Genomic DNA, 18,493 nt, shown 5'->3' on the forward strand with positions numbered 1-18,493 from the left:
AACTTTTTTTATGATTATTGTTGGAATATGCAAAAATTTTATATTTATTTTTTTGCTTAGTTATATTGAGATGTTTTTGTTTGTCTTTAAAAGTGGCTTTGATTCGTGATTTGAAGTTTAATAGTGTGAATGAGGCTTATTTAGTTGCTCAGCAAATTTTGTAACTAATAAATTAGTCGCATTATATATGATATATTAATAATAAATAATATTAATAAAAAATATTATAAAAAAAATAAAAATATAAATTAAATAATTAAATAAAATTTAATAAATAATTATTTTAGTCATAAATACAAAATATTAATTCAATTAAAAATATTTTTTAAAATAAATTTGAATTTAGTTTTAAATAAATTTAAAAAAATAATTTTTTTATTAAATTTAAAAAAAATAAATATTCGAATAAATCAATTTAAATATTTTTTTTTAATTTTAATTAATTTAATATACTTTTATGATTTTTTAATAATTTTTTTTAATAAAGTTGTTCATAAATTAATTTTTATTAAGTTAAAATGATTTTTTGGTACTAATTAATACAAAATTTTTTTTAAAACAAATAAAATAAAATTAAATAAATTAATAAAAATTAATTAAAAAAATATAAAATACAATTATTTAATTATATTAATTTAATTAAAAAAAATATTTAAACTTGATAAAAATAATTTTAAAAACAATTTTATTTAAAAAAAAAATAAAAAATCATTAAAAAAAAGTATAATAGATTTATTAAAATTAAGAAAAAAAATATTTAAATTAAATTCATTCGAAAAGTATTTTTTTAATTAAAATTTTATGTAAAAATTAATTTTTATTTTAAAAAATATTTTAAATTAAATTAAGTTTTTTTTATTAAAAATAATTTTTTTTTTAATTCTATACGATATTATTCAATTTTATTTTATTTTAGTATTATATTTTTTCTCAATATTATTTATGATTACTTTATGTCATATTTAATTAAATAATAAAAAAATCCATAAGGAAAAAAAAATAAAAAAATAAATGTACAAATTTTAAAATTATTTTAATTATTATTATTTAAATTATTTTATTTTTTGATTATTAAATAAAATTAATTTTTTATTGATTTATTTTATTTAATAATTAATTTACTATAAAAACAACTTTAAAATTAATATTTAATTAAAATTTTATTTAAATAATTTTTAAATGATTTTTTTTATTTAAATAAAAAAATATATAATTTTAATTTTATTTAACAAAAAAAAGTAATAATGACCCTTCAAATGTTTCTCTCGAAAAAAAAATCACACGAACAGTACGAAAAAAAAAATACTGAACAAAGTTCATTGAATCAATCATTTCACTAACTACATTCACTATATAATAGAATTTTCTCCTATTAAATTTAATTCCAACTTTTTTTTCCATACACTCACTATTTTTACAACAAATACGTTTCTAATTAAACGTATATAAAAAATGCTTTTGTACGAACCACATAACGCCAATTAGAGAGGGATAGGTCTTACGAATAATTTCTTCATCCAATTTGCTTACCTAAAAAGAGATACAAGAAAAAAAGGCGAAAAATTAGATTTAAAAATTACAAATTATCTCATCATTAGTAAAAACTCGTTCCATATTGAATTTGTGTTATTTGCCCTATTGGTCATCATCATCGCTCTCTCTCTGTTTATCTAACAGTTCTATTTCTTGTTTTTTTTCTGCTTTGTGAAAAAAAGCGTCAAGAATGAACAAAACCAGATGTTATGTATACATTTTTTTATGTAGCATGCACGCGATGTACTCAATTCTGACACAATATGTGCGATATGTTTATAATTAAAAGCAAAATCATACGTTCACATGGGACTGTGTCGCTATTCAATTCATTCAACAACAAAAAAAGCTCTCTAGTTCAATGAATAAAAATTGTACAGTAGCGAGGCATTGTAACATCATCATCGTCGTAATAGCAATAAATTGTACTCTAAATTGCGCTGTGCCGTAGATTGAACTGGGTCTGGGTTTGTAATTAATAACGGTTATTGTTTTGCCATGCCAATGCTTTTTTTCATGCGAGCTGTCATTGTCAAAGAAGACTTCTGAGAAATAAAAGTTTTTTTTTTTTTTTTTTTTTTTTGAAAAGATTAGTTGAAAAGAGATTGACCGTGGAGTGCTCTTTCGTAACAAACAAACACGATTGAAGTGCAAATAATGTTGTTTGTAGTTCAAACAAGTCGAAAATCTGAAAAATTAGCAAATATCTCGCGGCGTTAATATTTGACACTCGTCGTCAAACAAATTTTTTGTAGCAAAATTAATTTTTTGTGATAAGAAATTTTATTTTTTAGACGAAAAAAATTATTTTGAAATTTTTATGAAATTTTTTAAATTATAAAAATAATATTTAAATTAATTAATAAATTATTTTTATTAATTAATAAATAAATAATTATTTTAATGATTAAAATTAAATATTAAAAAATTTATTTACTTTTTTTAATTAATTATTTTTATTAATTACATAAAAAAAATTAAAATAATTTTAATCAAATAAAATTTCTTTTATTAATTTTTTAAAACATTTTTTTTTCTAAATCAAAAATAAATAAAAATATTTTTAAAAATAAAAAAAAATATTCTTATTTAATTTCGATTTAATTTAATTAATTCTTTTAAATTAAATAATTAAACAAAATAATTAATTTAGCTTATTTATAATTTTAAAAATATTATATTTAATTAGGTATATTTTAAAAATTATAAAAAAAATATAAAATAATTATTTTCTTTTATTAATTAATTTTTTAAAAAATTAATTAAATTAAATAAATAATTTTATATTTAATAATTTTAAAATAATTTATTTTTTAACGGAAATTTTAAAAAATTCAAATATGACAGCTGTCAAAATTTTTACGAAAATGTCAAATTTCGTTATAACTGTAAATTTCAAATTGTATTCTGTCAGTTTTTGAAAGCTTAATGAATTTTAAATGTAATTCTAAGCCTTAAAATGTCACTAATTGACAAACAAAATTTTGACAGCTGTCAAATGTCAAAATTCTTATGCTTTTCTTCATCATAAATTGACTATCTCGTCAAAAATATCCATTAATGAAACATATTTTTTTTAAAGAACAAAAAAAAAATCCAAGTTTGTTTGATCTTCACTTCAAACTCAAATCTATTAGCTCATCATCATCTACTGAAGAGTCAAACAAACCGAAACGTCACAACGCGTCATCATTAAAATTAATTCATGGTTTCTTTTGAAAGAAAAAAAAAGTCTCAAAAACAAGTGTCGATCATCATAGAAACGAAAACATTAATAAATTCTGAATCACGTTACCAAAGAGAAAAAAATTAAGTGGCATACCTTGCCTTACTTCGCTCCGTCTTGCGTAAGCTCATTCACTCTCTCTGTCTCTTTAATCGATACAATTAAATTAAATAAAAGAAGGTGTATTTCCGATTATTATCTTCTCTTCATCGGCATCATAATCAGCTCGGAATTGAATGAAAAGTCATTGAATCATTTCGCTCGCTTGCTTTGCTCATAAACTCGAATGTTTAACAACAACAAAAAAATCATTAGTCAGGTGTGTGTGCGTCTGTTCGACGTAATTTAATCGCGTTGCATGATTTTTTTTGTTGTTGTTGATGAAATGGCTTGGTTTTGTAGCCTACATTAAAATTTATGTATATCACATGTGAATGGGTGTGTACTGTACGCGGAGAGTTACTTCCTCTTCTCTATGACATGCTTGAGTAAGATTTTCTCCTTGTTTGTTGTTGTTTTTATTTTTTATTTGTTGCAATGTAGCTTTTACTTTCATCATCCGAAAGTACGTCAGTTGTGAAAAAAAAGTAACCGGCGAGTTTTGTCTGACTTGTACTTTCGTTCATGGATTTTTTGTAATGGTTAGATGGAGGCAAGTTTATTGATTAGTTTTGGGTTAAAGATTGATAATTTGACCTATCTTTATGGGTCGTTTCACATTTTCATACTCCTCAGGTACAAATTTCTTCGATTTTCTCATTTTTGTACTCCTCAAGGTTCAGATAAAAATTTTCATACTCTTAAAGGATTTTTATCAATTAGAAACTCTACGTGAATAGCCTTTTCTCTTCAAAATACTGATTTTTTACATTTTGGTACTCCTCATTTCACAATTTGATACTCCTCATGATTTAAAATACCTATAAAAGCAGCTTTTTGATAGTCTTTTATAATGAGGAGTATCAAATTGTGAAATGAGAAGCACTAAAATGTAAAAAAAATTATTTTAGTTCATTTTTTGATAAATGTCAAGTTTTACAGATATGCCTTAAAATTATTTTTTAAATTTTTCGTTATTTTTAAATTACAATTAAAATAAAAAGTTAAAATTTAATTTAATTAATTAATTTAAATTTTTCATTTTAATTATAATTTTAAAAAATATTCAAATATTAGAATAATTTTTTTTAATAATTTTTCGACTACAAAAATTTTTTTTATCACAAAAATTTATTTGTTACAAAAATTTTATTTAATTTAAAAAAATGTTATTAATTATTAATAAAAGTAAATAATCAATTTAAAAATTATTTTATAATTTTAAAAAAATTGCAAAACAATTTTTTTGGACTTAAAATTTTATTTGTTACAAAATTTTGAATAATTTAATAAAATTTTTATTTTTTATTAATTAAAAAAAAATAAAAATAATTAATTAAAATTTATTTTTATTTAATATTATTTTATAATTAAAAAAATATTAATTTAATTTATAAAATATTTTTTTTTTCGATATATCTATAAAAAACTCATTGAACTCAAAATTGATGAAATTTAATTGAAAAATCAAAGATAAAAAACAAGGAAAACTGAATTCACACCTTCATAGGTTATTAACTCTACAAATTTCAGAAAGAAGAATCTCCAACCTTTCAATGGATAGAGAAAAAAAAACAAAAACATAGTTAGTCGGACATTCACATGTGTAACAACAAAACAAAAACAACAACAACAACTTGATATATACAAAAGAATTCAACATCATTATAACTACCTGTTGTTATGTCTTTATCGTTCACATGCTTGTTGCTCCGTCTCTACAATTCACATACGCAACATTGTGAGACTCTATGTTTTATTATTATGCTAATAATCAACTGGTTGGAACATTGTCGCTACTTTTTTTTTATTTCTGAGGGAAAAAATTTTAACTATTTTTAAAAAAAAAATTCAACAAGGGTTGCTTCGATATTGAGGTCTAAAATCTTTGAGGCATGACAACATTTTTGACTTTGATTGTCTTGTCGTCTTGCACCCTAAATATTTTTCTGTATAGTTGTAATTACGATGACCATTTGAGGATAACTACAAAAATATTTCAAATTCTAATTTAATTGTATGTTAATGCGAAAATTGTCTTGAGCATTATTTTTCCTTTAATGATGTTGCAATTCTGTCGCAATCATAATAATTTAATAATAATAATAATAATCGAGTGAAGCCAATCAATCCAAAAGCAAGCATAGATGTGCCAAAAATGGACGTCAGGCAAATCTCGTCAAATATGGCGATTGGAATTGTTGTCGTCGTCTCAACTATGGTTTATCTAATTGCAAATGCACAATGTGCAATAAGCAACAGACAACAACAACAACAACCACTTTGCAGATCAATGTCCATGTAAAGAAGTGTATAATGTTACTTTAATAACAACAAGAAGTTTATTAGATTGATTAGTTGTACGGTTTGCCTTGAGTTGGCGGAGATTTGAGTGATGATGGCGCCGAAGTTTGCGTCAGACAGATCATGAAGCTGTCAACTTCTACAAGTTTTCGAGGAAGTCGAGAGTCTCTTGAAGTTTCATTGAATCCATCAGTGAAGTTCTGTTGAAGATCAGAACCTCGAGGAATCCAACTTTGAAGTTTCAAGAGAATCAATGGGATCGATTTTTGGAATTTGAGCTATCCTTTCATTCTCAAGGATTGATTTTGAGTATGAAAGGATCTCCCAAATTCCAAACTTTAAAGCTTTTTTGATTCTTTTGAAACTGTCAAAGTTGGATTCATTGAGGTTCTGATATTCAAACTGCTGATGGATTCAATGAAACGTTAAGAGACTCTCGACTTCCTTTGAAGTTGAGAGTTCATGATGGTTTGACGCAAACTTCTTCATTCTCAAATCCCTGTCAAAATTTTTATTGAATTTTGTTTTTTTGAAGTTTTGAAAATCTTAATTCCAAAGTTTTACGCAAGTCTCTTTCGAAGATTTGAGACCTCATTTGAGCAAAGGCGGTCCACGAATTGTCGCCATTGGTTTCGATTCGCAAGATCTTTCAGATCCCAGAGGTTAGTCATCTGCCCCTCACCCTCTCTGATGATGTTGGCTTCTGAGAGTGTGGAGCGTCGCCAGGTGTTTCTTGGACGACCAATTCCAAGTTTTACAAGACTTCAATTGATTTTGGAAGAAATTTTTAGAAAAATTTGAAAAGAATATCTTCCTATACTGAAGTTCATTCAACTCAAAGAAAGAAAAAAAAATTTACTCAGAAAATATTTTTTAAAATTTTTTTTTGAGTAAAATTTTGTTTTTTTGAATTGAATGAACTTCAATTTCGAAAGATATTCTTTTTAGATTCTTCGAAAGTTTGTTCCAAAGTCATGTCAAAATCTTTTAAAACTTGAAAATAAAAGCTCTTTAAATCGCCTTTCAGCTGTTGAATCGTTCGCCTCTTCCCGCCTTGCATAACAACATCATCATATCATCATCATCAAGGTAACTTACGTAGGAATTCTCAACTTCCATCAAAGGCAACTGCAAAAATGCAATTCTAACCGTTTTAGTTTTGATATAATTTTTTTTTGCTTTTGTAGAGGAGGCGTTACCATTTACAGCGCATGCACGTCGTCGTCGTAAGTAAATCATTCTTCAAAACGCTAATCAGAAGCAAGTTTTATATTTATTTACGATTGTTACGCTGTTTCCTTTTACATTTATTTTATTTTTATTTTTTTTTTTCGTATACAAAAGCATGCCTGAACTGATTTACCAAAGCTACTTTTATTTGTTTGGGTCTCATAATAATAATAATATTAAAATATAATAAAAATAACAAATGAATAATGACACGATTCCCACACACTCAGATAATTTTGTGTTATTTTTTGTTAGACAAAATTGTATCTAAAAACGTAAAAGGAAATTAAGTATGCACCCCTTGAGAGAATTTGTGTAGCGGTATGAAGAAGAGTCATTCACCTGAATCGCGAGAGAGTTGGATTGGGCAACCATTCAGTCATAAAAATAAATTTAAAAAATTTCGTCAAATAATTTCTCATTAAATTTGAGATTTTTTTTAGGTTGATTAAAATGGAAAAGTTTTTACAAATTTTTTAAAAATTAAAAAAAAATATTTTCTATTAAAATTTTAAATATAAATTCATGATTTTTTAATTTTCGAAGATTTTAAGAAATTTTTAATTTTTTTTTTTTAATAATTTTTAAAAAAATTAAAATTAATTTAATTTAATTTAATTTTTATTAACTCGAAAAATTTATTAAAATGTTAATTTAATTAAAAATAATTTTTTAAAAATATTTTAAATTAATTTTTAACTTTTTTAATTTTAATTTAATTAATTTTAAATTATTAAAAATTTTTAAAAAATTATTCACTATTTTTTTTAATTAAAATTATTTTTAATTTATTTTTTTAAAATTGAATATTAAACTTTAAATATTTTTTTCAAATAAAATTTTAAAAAATATTTTAAATTAATTTTTGTTTGAATTAGCAAAAAAGCGATTTTCAAATTTTGACTTTTTGATAAATTTTTTAAGTTAAATCAGTACTTTTTTTTTAAATTTTTTAATAAATTTCCTCTTTTTAAGGTTTTAAGACATTTTTGAATAAATTTTCATACTTTAACTTTAAAAAAAATTATCTCTGAAGTAAAAAATTTCAAAAACATGAAACATTTTCGTTAATTGCCTCCGCCTAAAATTAACCCATAATAATAATTTTCTAATTACGTCTTTTTCGTGGCTTAACCTGCTGATTACTTGCTATTATGAGTAAAAAATCGTAAGACAGCTCCACAAACGAAAGAATAAGGTTAAAGGTACATTGTCATCTTTCGTTTGTTCGACCTCTAATTATCATGTCTCTCATGATGTCGATTGAATCAGACTAAAAAAAAAATAATAATAATAAAAATTGAAGCATGAAGAACGCTGCTGATCATTACACACAGGAAATATTTACAATTGATTTGCCCAGCCAAAGAATAACTTTTCGAGTACGTAGAAAAATTGTACTTTTTTGTTCAATGAAACGTGACTTATAGCTCTCGATCGTTTATTAGTTTATCTGTCTCTCGGCGAAAAAAAAAAATATTTATTTATTAGACTGACTTTTAATTTTTTTTTTTCAGAAATTATCAGGGCTTGCAATCTACTTTTTTCCCAATAAATAAAAATAAAGAAAAAAAAATCCTGTGAAAGTAGATTTTAATGGACCAGCATTTGACTCCATTAAGCGTCGCCGTGAAATAAAGTCCTCCCCTAATTTCACACACACGAGTGTTAAATTAACCCTCAGACACACGTTCCGAAGAGATAATCAAAACAATTTTAATGCGTGTCGTTACCCGTATTTCCATCAACACACCCAGTTTGACTTCATCTAAAAATTCTTATGAATGCGTTTTTTCTTCGCATGTGACATAATGAGGGATTTGCCCTCCTCGTATTTTGTTTCGTGTATGAATGCATTAGTAGTAGGTCTGAGGAAATTTGTTACAAATTTTTAAGATGGTTGTTCCGACACTCTTGTAGAACATGAGGTACTCATCATAAAAATTTATAAATAAAATGTCTTGGATGTGTTTTTCGGGTTTTTCTCCTACTGTTTGGAATGTTGTTTTTTTGAGAGTTTAGTGAAGGGATTTGAGTGCATTTTATTTTTTTCATAATTTTAATTAATTTTATTTATTTTAATAAAATTTTTAATAAAATAATTAATTTATTTAATTTATTTCATTCAATATTTTACTCAATATTATTAATTCTTTTTAAAATAAAAAAAATATTTAAATAATAAAAAAATTAATATTATTAAAAACTTTTTATTTTTTTTACATATTTTTATAAAAATAAATTTTTAAGCATTTAAGCAAATTTTTAAAAATTAAAAAAAAATAATTTTATTTATTTATTTATTAATTTTATTTTTAAATTTGTACTTAAAATTTAAATATTTAATTTTTTATTATATTATAATTTTTTTAAATTATTTTCCAAATTTTTATATTAATAATTTTAAATAAATTTTGAAAAAATAATTTTAACATGATTAATAAAAAATTATTTAAAAATTTTATTTTAAATAAATTTTAAAAATATTTTAAAAAAATATAAAATTTTTAATAAATTAAAAATAAATATATTTTATTTAATTTTTAGAAATTTCTATAAGGAAAAATAATTAAAAGTTTTAATTCTTTTAATTATTTAAAGATCTAAAATTTAAAAAAAATTAGAAAAAAATTAATTTAAATTTTTAAAACAAATTTTAAAAAAATATTTTTTTTTAATTTCTTAATTTTTAAAATTTTTTTGAAAAAAACTTAAAAAAAATTATTTTTTTAAAAAAATGTGAAATTAAAATATTTTTTTATAAAAAATTAATTTTTAATTAAAAATCTTTCTTCGGATGGACAAATTTTCATTCATCTCAAAATTTCACGTCACTTCCATTGAAATTACTCGTAAAAATCTATTGAAATGGCACAACTATTGCTCTCCTGGTCTGTTTATTTTACTCATATTCACATCCAAATCATACAAAACGACCATTAACACATGTTTGCAAGATGTTTTTATTTTTTCGTCACTCAAAGAAAAAAAGTCTTAAAAACATATTTAAATAATAATATTCATAGAGAAGCAATAAACATTTCGAAAAATGCATCAAACAAATCTTTCAGGTTTTAAGACAATAAAAAATTTCCTGAAATTTGCATTTTTTTTTTCAAAACTCGTCATTCAGGAGTTTCTGCAAATGTTGTCCGAAAAAATCACTCGTCTGACTAATCGCGTTGTTTGATTTTAACATAAATTTGAATAAAATTAGAATCTAAAATATTAGCTAATCGTCGTTTTTTTTCTCATCGAAACTTTTTTTCTTCGTTGATAAACATTCAAATCTGGATTTTCAATTTATTTATAAGTTTTATAATTAAAGCAGGCAATGTTCTATGTCGTATAGCTGTACGTGTATGAGCATACTGCTGTACGAGGCTGTACGTAAAATCATAAAATAATACAATTTATATTTATATAAAACGTCTGTTTATTGTCTCTATAAATAACCCCGCGCGACTCTCTCATAGTTCGGATACAGCGCGGCGCATAGAAGATCGAAAAAAAAAGTTTTGTTATCATTAAAATTCTTCGTTATGTTTACTTCTTCACTTTGACGACGATCGAGAGCGTAGACGAGTAAGTGTTACTTGAACGACCTATTCGGAATTCCATAAACTACAGAAGCTAATGATCTGGTATCGTTTTCTGTACTACGAGTACCTACTACATGCAAGTGTTTTGGTCCGGATTCGAGAACGAGATGCGAGAGAAGAACAAGAAAAAAATAATAATAAAAGAATAAGAAACTGTAATTGAGGTCTCGTTCGTTCGGTCTTCTTATTCTTTTTCATTGCCCATTTTATCATATGGGTGTGTTAGTGTCTCTTCACTCACATGGGTGTCTTATTTGTTAACAATTCTATTGTGCGACGATGATTTCATTGGAGGCTGTATGATGATACTACGTCATACGGAGCATAAAGTGAGATGATAAGATGATGAAAGATTTTTTGTTAGTTCGAAAATTAGCCGTTTTTGGGAAGGGGCGCTGTGAAAAAACTGCTGAAGCGCCCTCTGGAATTGTTTTAATTTTAATTATTTTCAAAAATTTTTTTTTTTTTTGCTTTCAGGTTACTCCTGAAGATCAATAGATAAAAATTGGAAGAGTTATAATTCGAAAAATGAATTTTCATGAAAAAGCGCCATCTGGATTAATTTAATTTGCCTTTAAAAATCTCATATTTTTTCAAGTTTTGATTCTTGAAGTTTGAACAATTTTCAGATGACTTAAAAATAATTTGTAACATAACATTTTTTGAGAAAAAAGCTTTCAAATATTGCTAAAGCGCCCTCTGGATTTTTAAATTTTAAGTATTTTTCAATAAAAATGAGTTTTTTTTCTTTTCAGGTTTATGTTGAAGGTAAAAAACTCAAAAATAAAGTTCAATAGTTCAAAAAATATTTTTTTTTATAAAAAAGCGCCATCTGTATTAATTTATTTTAGCTTTCAGGATCTTTTGGTTTAACTTTTCTTCGGATTTTGATTCTTGAAGTTCATGAAATTAAAAAATCAACTTTAAAATCAAATCATGAAATAACTTTTTTTGAGCTAAAACTGTTAAAACGACATAAGCGCCCTCTATAAAAATTTTTCTTTGTTCATTACGAATTTTGATTCGAATGAAATTCTTCAACTTTTTAATCAAAAGCTTCTGCTTACTTTTGAAGAAACTGAGATTTAAGAATTAGTTCAAAATATATCAATTTTTGAGGATAAAATTTAGTAAAGCGCCATCTACATTTAAGAATTCTCATTTAAAAGATAATTATCATGATAAAGATAATAAGTCTTAAACTGCTTTAAAGGCTATAAGAGTTGGTTAATCAATCTTTCTCCTTCCTTTTTAATAGAATTTTATAAAGCGATACATTGTTAAAATGACAAAAGCGCCATCTACAAAGCCTTTTTCTTCAAATCTATCGATATCGAGTTCAATGAAGTATAGAAGTTCATCAAGTTTTTTTATAGACTCACAGTTTTAAATCAGATTTTAAGAAATTTGCTCTAAAATAATTTTAAAAGCTAAAAAAGCGCCCTCTATATTCTTAATTTCCTTTAAAACTAAAGGTTTTGCGAAATTTCAATAAATTTAAAAACTCGATCGGTAATTTAACTTTCAAAAAGGATCTGTCTAGTCAATAAAATCCCTTGATGATTTCTTTTATTATTATTTATTACATTTTTTTTTTGTCTTTATGAATCGAAACTCACTCTCACCAACACAACCTCACATCTCGTAAACCTGTTGGTCTTCCATGTACACAAAGCGACTTACTAACTTTCTGTTTGTGCCTATAAACGGAATTCCAAAAGTACATAATGCACTCAGCAGACACAAACACAAGCAAGACTCATTCACTGACATCGACGAAACCACGACGACGAAGGTTTCATAATAAAGAGAAAAATAAACCAAAATAAAAGTGATTCACTCTCTCTTTATGCAATCACTTCAAAGACTGGATTCTGCCTTTAAATGCCCCGAATTGAATACCAATGAGACCATATTAAGACAAAAAAAAAACTTAACGGAACTTTGTACACGTCGCATTTTGGTGCATTTCAGCTTATCAGATGCGAATTATTTACGTGATAAACACGAACGAGATAAGTTTCATTATCATCTTCGTTCGAGTATGCAGTTCAGGTTTACCGTAAGCACAATCCCATGTATGGAGATTAGCGATGCAAGTCTAGACGAGAAATTTGAATTTCGCTATCTTTACTACTGTTTCGTGTCTTTTTCCTCTTTCTTCTTTTTCGTGCGGATTTTTTGTTGTTTTCTTATCGTGCGTGAGATAAGAGCAAAAATTCTTCAGAAAGCAACTTGAAAATTCACGAGAAACACTCGTTGACCACATAATGACACTCCAAAATATATGTACGTCTCTTAGACAAACAAAAGTCTCGAAAAAACATAAAAACTTGTCCAGCGAAACATGCTAAGAATACATATCTAATAATTATCTAAATAATAATACACGACGACACGCATAATTTGTACTTGTGAAAAAATTAAGTGGATGAGGTATGAAAATATTTAGTCGTATTTTTATTTTTTCTTCGAAGTTCGAATATAGTTAAAATAATTTTGTATAAAAAAAAAAATATTTAAAAAATTATTTTTTAATAAAAAAAAAATTAAATTATTTGAAAAATTAAATAAAATTAAAAAATAATTTTATTAAAAAAATATTTAAATAATTTTTTTAATAAAAAAAATAAATAAAAAATAATAAAATTAAAAAATAATTTAAAAATAAATTTTATAAGAATCTTTTAATTATTTTTTTATAAAAAAAAATAATTTTAAAAATAAAGATTTTTATTAATTTTAATTTAAAAAAATTTAATTAATAAAAATTAATTAATTTTTAATTTATTTTTAAAGACAATAAAATTTCAAAAAGCTTCATAAATTTAAATTATTTTTATTATTTGATAATATTTAATTTTTTAATATTTAAAACTAAAAATATAAAATTTTTGTATAAAAAAAAAATATTTTAAATTTTAAAAAATATTTTTGAACAAAATCATTTTTTTTTAAATTCAATATTCAGAATTAAAATAATTAAATTTTTTATTTGTTGATTATAATGAAAAAATTAATTATAAAAATTTTAATTATTTTTAATAATTTTTATCATAAAAAAAAAATTTCAGAAATTATTTCTTATTAAAAAAAATAATTTTCTATATAAAACTTTAAAAACTTAATTTTTTTAAATATTTTTTTTATAATTTAATTTAGCAAAAAATACCAAAATCTCATAAACGACACAAAAACCATAAAATCCCAAATTTAAATATTTTTCCAAAGAAATGTTCTTCTAAAAAAGTGTTAAACGAAACAATGTACAAAAAGAGAGGCGACGAAAAAAGAATCACTTTTGTTTGCTAAAGACAAACATCACAACTACTATCAAGTACCGAAAGAATGACGTCTATTTTCTTATAAGACTCTTTTTTCAAAACGTTCCGAGAGAGATGATGTAACCTACAGTCTAATGATCCTGTCTAAATTATATAAATTGTCAATGTTTTTAATGCCCATCTCTCACACAAAAGAAAGAAAAAACAACAAAAAAAATACATTTCAAAAGAAAATAATAAAAATTGTTGTTTTTTCGTGCATTTCAGAAAAAATAAAAATATACGCGGAGATTTATGAGAAAAAAAATTGAACGTACCTTCATCCAAAAGTCGTTCAACATGATTGAAGACATTGGGAAAAGCTGCCAATTGTTTGCGATCCTTCAATAGTTGTGCTAAGTAATCAGCTATACTTTGTGTACTTTGTTGCTGTTCATGGTGACTCATTTTGTATGTTTTATTTTTTGTGTTTTGTTTTTATTTACTTTAATTATTATTTTAATTTTTTTGCTTCAAACACTTCTGAGTTTTCTTTATTTTTTTAATTTTTTTCACAGTCTCTTATTATTTTTTGCTTCTGTAATAATATTTTTATATATTTTTTAATAATAATATTGCTTTATTATTGTTATAAATTCAATTTTTTAATGCGTGTGGAAATATCTCACAACACAAAGGCACTTCTGTTTCTGCGTTTTTATTGAAATAATTTACCTGCAATGAGAAATTCATAAAAATAATTAATTAACTTTAAAAAATAAAATTAAAAAAAATTAATAAATTGAATTAAAAAAATTTTAACATTTAAATAATAAAAAAATATTAATTATTTAAATTTTTAATTTTATTTAAATATTAAAAAAAAATATGATTTAATTTTTTTTATTTTGAATTTCATATTTTAAATTAAAAAAATTCAATTTAAATAATAAAATTTTATTTTATTTTTTAATTAATAATTATTAAAAAAAAATATTCAACCTAAATAATTATTTTTTAAATTAAAATTAAATTTTATTATTTAAATTGAAATTTTTTAATTTAAAATATTAAATTAAAAATTAAAATAATTAATATTATTTTATTTTTTTAATTTTTAAAATATTTTAATTTTTATTTGTTTTTAAAAAAAGTTAAAGAAATTTAAATAAAATATTATTTTAATATAAATAAAAAAATCTAAAAAATCAATTTTTAATTAATAAATTAAATTATTATTATATATTTTTTTTTATTTTATTTTATTTAATTTTTTTTTATTTTATTTATTTTTTATTTTTTTTTTTTTTTTAAAATAATAATTTTTTAAATCAAAATATTTTTTTTATTTAATTAAAATTTTTAAAATAAAAATAATAAACTTGAATTAAATTTCATAATTTTTCAAACACTTAAATTAATTTTAAAAAAAATTAAAATTAAAAAAAAATCCGGAAATTAATTAAAAAATAATTTCTTAACAAAACTCGTAAAAAATTGGCTGTCAATCTCAGCTGACATTTTTTTCAAATACACAAATTAACCGCAAAACAATAAAAAAAAATTGGCACCAAATCTCCTTTGTTCACATTTTTCTTATAAACTTTTGCATCATCTCCGCAATTTTCTCATCAAAGCACAACAAAAGCCCTTTCCGAGCATCATAAATATTGTATTAAGAGAAATTTGCTACTAATTACCCCGAAAAAAAGCAAAAAAAAAATTAAACTTGTCTAATTTCTTCCGTACAGTTCGGTATATTTTTTTTTGTACACTTGACTTTCTTCAAAAAAAAAAATCTTGTTATATACAACGCACACTACGGCCTTTTTGAGTCGACAAGTCGTCGTCGTCGATGTACGAACCAACACGGATACAAGAGAAAAAAATTAAAAATGTGAATGTATTTATTATTATTTGATATTGTGTATAAATTATTCGTCGTAACTCTCGGCTGCGATTTTTATTTTTTTTTTTAATGTTTATGTTACAATTTTTACTGAAATTCACTTGATTTTAATTTTTTCTCACTTCGCAGCGAACAAATAAAATATTAAAAAAAAATGTGTCTCGAAAAAAAAAACTTTGTGAGATCCAGATGTGTTTCTGTATGTTTTAATTAAAATTAATTTGATATCAAATTGCAGAGATGATGATTTTATTTTTTTTTTATTATTTTGTCGTTGCGTATTTATAAATATATATGAGCCAAGAGGAAGAATTTCAAAAAAAAAATTACTTTAATAAATTTGTAGGAATTTCTTCTTCTTCTCTTGCACGATCAAAACTTTTGAACACAACTGAACGATTCAAATGCTACTAATTGACTGAAAAAGAGTACACGATCCGACAGATTCGTCATGATTTTCTGCCCTGCGTCTGTGTTGGTGTGTGGTTGTGTTCGAAATTCCAAAGCATGGCTGCCGAGTCACTCAGCGACGATGTTTTTGTTTAAAAATAAATTTTTCCTCTCTTTCACTCGCATCCAAAATCGCCATTTTTCGTCTTTGTCTTTGGCACTCACACCAACTCATGCGATCGACACTAACACAGAAGCATGGGAACGATCATCACTCACGTTGGAGCAAAAAGTGACAGATAATGAGTTTCGTTCGAATTTTCAAAAAGTTTGACATTTATTTCAGGGATTGCTTTGGGAATTTTACTTTTTTTGACGATTTTATGACAATGACAACTTCGTTAAAGACGATTTGTGAGGGATTTGCGATTGAAAAATACGAAGCGGAGGAAAATTTTTAATTACTTTTCATTGTTTTTCCGTATTTTTGACATTTTTCCACGCATATGTCCGAAAAACAGTGAGGGAGAAAGAGACAAGTATAGCAAGTGATCGAGCGAAGGTATGGATCGAGTACAGAACGGGTATCGACAGAGTAGTACGTGTTCACAAAAATGAATGAAAATGACAAATGGGGTGACTTGATAATTTTTTAATGGAATTTTACAGAATATTATTTTATTTTAAAGGTTTTGTATGAAATTTGAACGTTAAAAAATATAATAAAAAAATAATAAAAATTAAACTTTGACTTAGAAAAAAAGTATAAAAGAATTAAATTAAATCGATTATGCAATTAAAATTAAATTAATTTTTAATTTTATTTATTTATTTACTTTTTTTATTTTTTTTTTTTTAATTTTTATTTTATTTATTTATTTTATTTTTTTAATAATTTTGTAAGAAGTTATAAAACCCTCTTTTTTACATTTTAAAATTTTTCTTACATTTTCTGAATAATTTTTTATTATTTTTTTTTGTAATTTGTAAAAATTTAATTTGTTAATTTTATTTTTTTTATTTAAATTTAATATTTTCAAGTATATAAAATATTATTTATTAATAATTTGCTTATTTTAATTTTTTCAAAAAAAAAAATGATTTTTAATTAAAAAAAATAATAATTAATTAATTAATAATTATTAAAAATAAATATTTAAATTTTTTTTTCTTAAAAATTTATTTATTTATTTTAAAAATATTTAATTTTTTTTAAAAAATATATTAAAAACAATATTCGAATTAAAAAACTAAAAATTAATCAAAATCAGAAAAAACTCTCTAAAAAATTAAAAAATGAAATTTTGAAATTTATTAAAAAAATAAAAATTACAAATAATTTAAAAAAAATATATTGAGAAAAATATTTATTTAAAATTAAAAATATTTAGTTTCTTTTTTTGGTAATTATTTTTTTACCAAAAAAAAATATCCTAAAAGAAAAAAAAACTAACGAAATATTGGAAAAAAATAATTAAAATAAAAAATTAAGTAAAACTTAAAATACTTTTTAAAAAAATTAAGAAATTTTTAAAAATAAACTTAATAAATTAATAATAAATATCTTCCTTTAACTTTTGAAAATTTTATTTTTTTTTAAATTTAATTTTTTTTTTTCATTAATCGAAATTAAATACAATTTAATAAAAAATTTTTTTACGATAAAAAAATACATAAACCAAAAGGTGTCGAAAACACTTTAAAATTTATGAATGAAAACATCTAAAATATTTTTTTCACAATAACTTCGACATACTATTCCATATATGAGACATTGCTTTAGTCACCAACATCAACATCATCATCATCATCGCAGTAACAATCATCTAAATCACATCCCACGTGCTTTTTTGCTTTCGACTCGATTTCTCTATAAGGAGTCTGCGATTCTGTTTTTTTATTCTTCGAACAAAATTAATAAATGGCGTCTATTTCGAGCTTCTGTTCGTTCGACGCGAGTTACTCGAGAATTATCGAAAACTTTTGCTTCAGATAAGATAAGAAGCAGCAAAAAATAAAATGAAACCGAAGCCATTTTATTGACGTATTATTTACTAATTGCAAGTGGCATCGGATCCCGATATGGTTAAACGAGATAATGTTTGTGCCAGTTCATAAAAGCACAGAGAAAAAAACTGCAGTTCATCAATTTATTTCTACAAAAAATGAAATAAAAATAAAGCTACAACGTATCGCTTGCTGTAATCGTTTAATCCAAATATGTCAAATATGTTTGTACTTGTCTTATTAATTTTTAACTGAATTTTATGCGTTTTATTTTGTGTTTCTCTTTTTGTATGAAACTCTTTTTATTTTATTTCTTTGTAGGTACTTTGTGGTTGTTTTGAGGTCGGCCCACACAAGTGTGTGAAAAGGGAAATGATGATGATGATGATCGAACAGCTTTTTTACCATTTTTAACGCATTTTAATAAATA

The 18,493-nt window shown here is 23.1% G+C and overlaps 1 protein-coding gene across 5 annotated transcripts in view; it reads right to left on the minus strand.

Annotated features, from left to right (window-relative positions):
• The window catches only part of LOC134836176 (protein held out wings), a 53,659-nt gene extending 37,587 nt beyond the window's left edge, over nt 1-16,072 (minus strand). For all 5 annotated transcript variants that reach the window (XR_010162260.1, XR_010162259.1, XM_063851436.1 and 2 more), the window contains exons 1-2: nt 15,997-16,072; nt 14,096-14,492 (exon numbers count right to left, since the gene is read on the minus strand). Coding sequence is in view for 3 of the 5 variants with exons in the window: in XM_063851436.1 (XP_063707506.1) it covers nt 14,096-14,225 (130 nt within the window). In the remaining 2 variants the exon portion in view is untranslated. The remainder of the gene's footprint in view (nt 1-14,095; nt 14,493-15,996) is intronic.
• Nucleotides 16,073-18,493: the final 2,421 nt, after the last annotated feature.

The sequence above is a fragment of the Culicoides brevitarsis genome, chromosome 3, assembly GCF_036172545.1.
Source record: "Culicoides brevitarsis isolate CSIRO-B50_1 chromosome 3, AGI_CSIRO_Cbre_v1, whole genome shotgun sequence".
NCBI lineage: Eukaryota > Metazoa > Arthropoda > Insecta > Diptera > Ceratopogonidae > Culicoides > Culicoides brevitarsis.